General features: G+C 43.6%; 1 protein-coding gene across 1 annotated transcript; it reads right to left on the bottom strand.

The window, feature by feature from the left end:
• Positions 1-68: 68 nt before the first annotated feature.
• LOC104957674 (THO complex subunit 2-like) lies at positions 69-1,941 on the bottom strand (the record flags this gene model as incomplete). The annotated part of the gene is made up of 7 exons (XM_010785329.1): positions 69-203; positions 348-386; positions 479-674; positions 858-1,030; positions 1,171-1,326; positions 1,424-1,516; positions 1,734-1,941. Coding segments are annotated over 7 exons (1,000 nt in total), but the record flags the coding sequence as incomplete, so codon positions are not given.
• Positions 1,942-2,707: the final 766 nt, after the last annotated feature.

Here is a 2,707-nt window from a genome sequence, read left to right as displayed (position 1 = left end):
CCTATCCCCTCGTGTGCCTTCGGCAGTCTCAGTGTGTGTGTGTGTGTGTGTGTGTGTGTGTGTGTGTCTCACCTGTGCTGGTAGGGAAAGAGTTTGAAGAGACCCCACACTTCCTCAGACATGCAAGCATTACACTCCATCAGAGAAAGAGAAGGGAGTAGCACCTGGTCTGCAATGCACAGGAAACAACTCAATAGAGTTTCCTGCAAAAGGGCAAAAAGTCAACATGAATTGGGTCCTTGAAGTCAAAATGACCACCTGTCACATCCATGTGTGCATATATTATAATGCGTATCTACAGTTCTCTTTTTGTAGCAGCGTTAGTCAGATATTGGTTTTCAACCTACCATTTTCTCTCGGGCATCAGGTCTGTTTTCAATTTGGTACTGGGAAGAAAACAACACAGAATATGAGTTTTGGAAAAAGGAGATGTATGCTTGAGTGCAGATGTAACATTTTTGTGGTGACACTTATGTACCTCCTTCATGAAGCCCTTGCCCAGACGCACGATCTTGGCGAAGAGGATAGCGTCGTGGGAGAGGTGCGGGCCCAGGTAGCACATCATGCTGAATGTGTCCCTGCGCAGGTCCTCGAAGTTCTCTGCAGGCCGAGGGGCCCGCTTGTTCCTCAGTGGGTGAATTACACGCCCCTTTGCCCCTTTAGGGAGGCCCGATCTGCGAAGAACAGACCTGTTTGTCAGAGCCTGCATTTTCTTTTTGTAGCTTTCTTATTTGCATTCATAAAATGTTGGCATTGGTAGAAGTTGAAAGCTCCAGCTAGTGACAAGAGGTAATTGTGCATGCTTTCTGGTCAGACAACACATACTGCGCAGAAGGTGAAATATGAAAAGTCAGTACCTCCTGTAAAGAGGGTCCACAGTCAGGTGCACAAGCTGGCAGAGTGCCAGCGCGATGGCTTTGTGAGATGTAGCGTAGAAGGACGGCATCTGGTCCATAATACTCTGGGCGTGGTGCCAGTCTCCAATCCGTAGAAGCGCCTCAAGCAGACCGAGCTTCTGGTTATCAGGGGGCTGTGAGCACAGAAAAAGAGCAGCAACTGAGTGCCTTTGTACTTTTTAATGTCAAGGATTAAGTAAAGCAGTCACAGCAGAGCCACTACATATCCATCCATTCCTCCAGAACAGGCTTATATTTTCACATGCTTTGATACCTTGTCATTCTTCTCCTCCTCCTTTTCTTTCTCCTTGTCTTTGTCTTCACTTTTCTCCGAGGGCAACACCACCATGACCAGCTTGCGGGCAATCTGTTTGGCCTCTGTGATATCCCGTTTGTGTTCCTCTACGATGGTGGCATCTACTGGCATAAGCTAGAATGACAAGAGAGGCAACGAAAGACCAAATATTTAAGTAAAAAAACAAATGAGTTCTAGATATATAAACTATAGATCTGCTCCTCTTTCTTACATGTACGTAGAGATCTTCCAGCTCTATCAGGTTATGGTGAAGCAGAGCAGCAGCAATGTGATAAAGTGACTTTGGGGTTTCCTCATTGGGCTCCTGAATAAAGACAAAATATAATTCATTATTACCATTAGAAAATCTAATACAAGTTTTTTTTAAAGAAATTGGACTAATGAAATGATTATTATTGTTTGACATTGTTTTGAAAGACAAAAGCAGACGAGAAAATAAATATGAGACATTTTATGCTATTGAGCACATTCTAGCCCAGTAGAGCACAGCACATTTATTAACACATTCTTGTAATTCTTACCTGGTAAAATTTGAACTTGAAGCCCAGGATGTGGCAAAGGGTCAGTGGCTCACACATGTAGGACTTGATGAGAGACAGGAAGAACTCATCCTGGTCAGATCGGCTCTCGTACACCTCTAGGATTATGTCCAGGACACGATTAGGGTCCAGGTTGAAACATCCTGCAGGGAAAAAAACAGATCCGTCAGAAAACAGCAGGGATGTGCATCTCCATCACTGAGGCCTATGGATGCGCATCTCGATACGTTGCCACGATACGATACATTTCAAAGACCAGGCGATGCGATGCGATACGATACGATACACCCCTGTTGCGATACTGTTCGATACGATTTGATTCAACATTATGCGATTCGGGGCGATACGATGCGATTCAACACGATGCAAAATAATGATACTTCAATATGGTACGACAGAGGATTTTTGTTTTATTCCTTATATGCAGCAAATCATACATTAACAAAAAAGTGCTTTACATATTTGATTCTCTCTACTAGTACTGCGCATCCCATCATGCTTTTTCCCCTTTTTTACCTTAAAAAACTCTCCAGAGTACAGTACAATTGTATAACACCTCACAGTTAAACTATTTAAGGATGCATTGCCCCTGATTAACAATATGCAAATAACAACTACCATAGTGCAATGCCCATACAGCTGCCAGCCTGATATGCTTAACACTCATCCATCGGCTAACTCACCAGTGAGCAGAAAGCAGTGGTTTCTATAGGAACAATAAAGAATAACCTTTCACAAGCAGCTCTATCATAACTGCTTACAGTAAGGAAGACGTTTAAACTATGATTGGCCGTCACAGGCTGCTGTAAAGGAAACACCACTCTCACTGACAGAACACCTCACTGAGTGATTTAACTCGTGCACTCGCATCTTGAACGTTTATGCCAGTGCACCGATGCGAATCGGTGAATCTTAACATCTCTAGAAAACAGTGAGTCACGTGGGGCTTCAAAAAG

This window comes from Notothenia coriiceps, unplaced genomic scaffold (genome assembly GCF_000735185.1).
Source record: "Notothenia coriiceps isolate Sejong01 unplaced genomic scaffold, NC01 NC01_scaffold00027535, whole genome shotgun sequence".
NCBI lineage: Eukaryota > Metazoa > Chordata > Actinopteri > Perciformes > Nototheniidae > Notothenia > Notothenia coriiceps.
The sequence above is the reverse complement of the archived record's forward strand: the minus strand, read 5'-3'. Positions and strand labels throughout refer to the sequence as shown.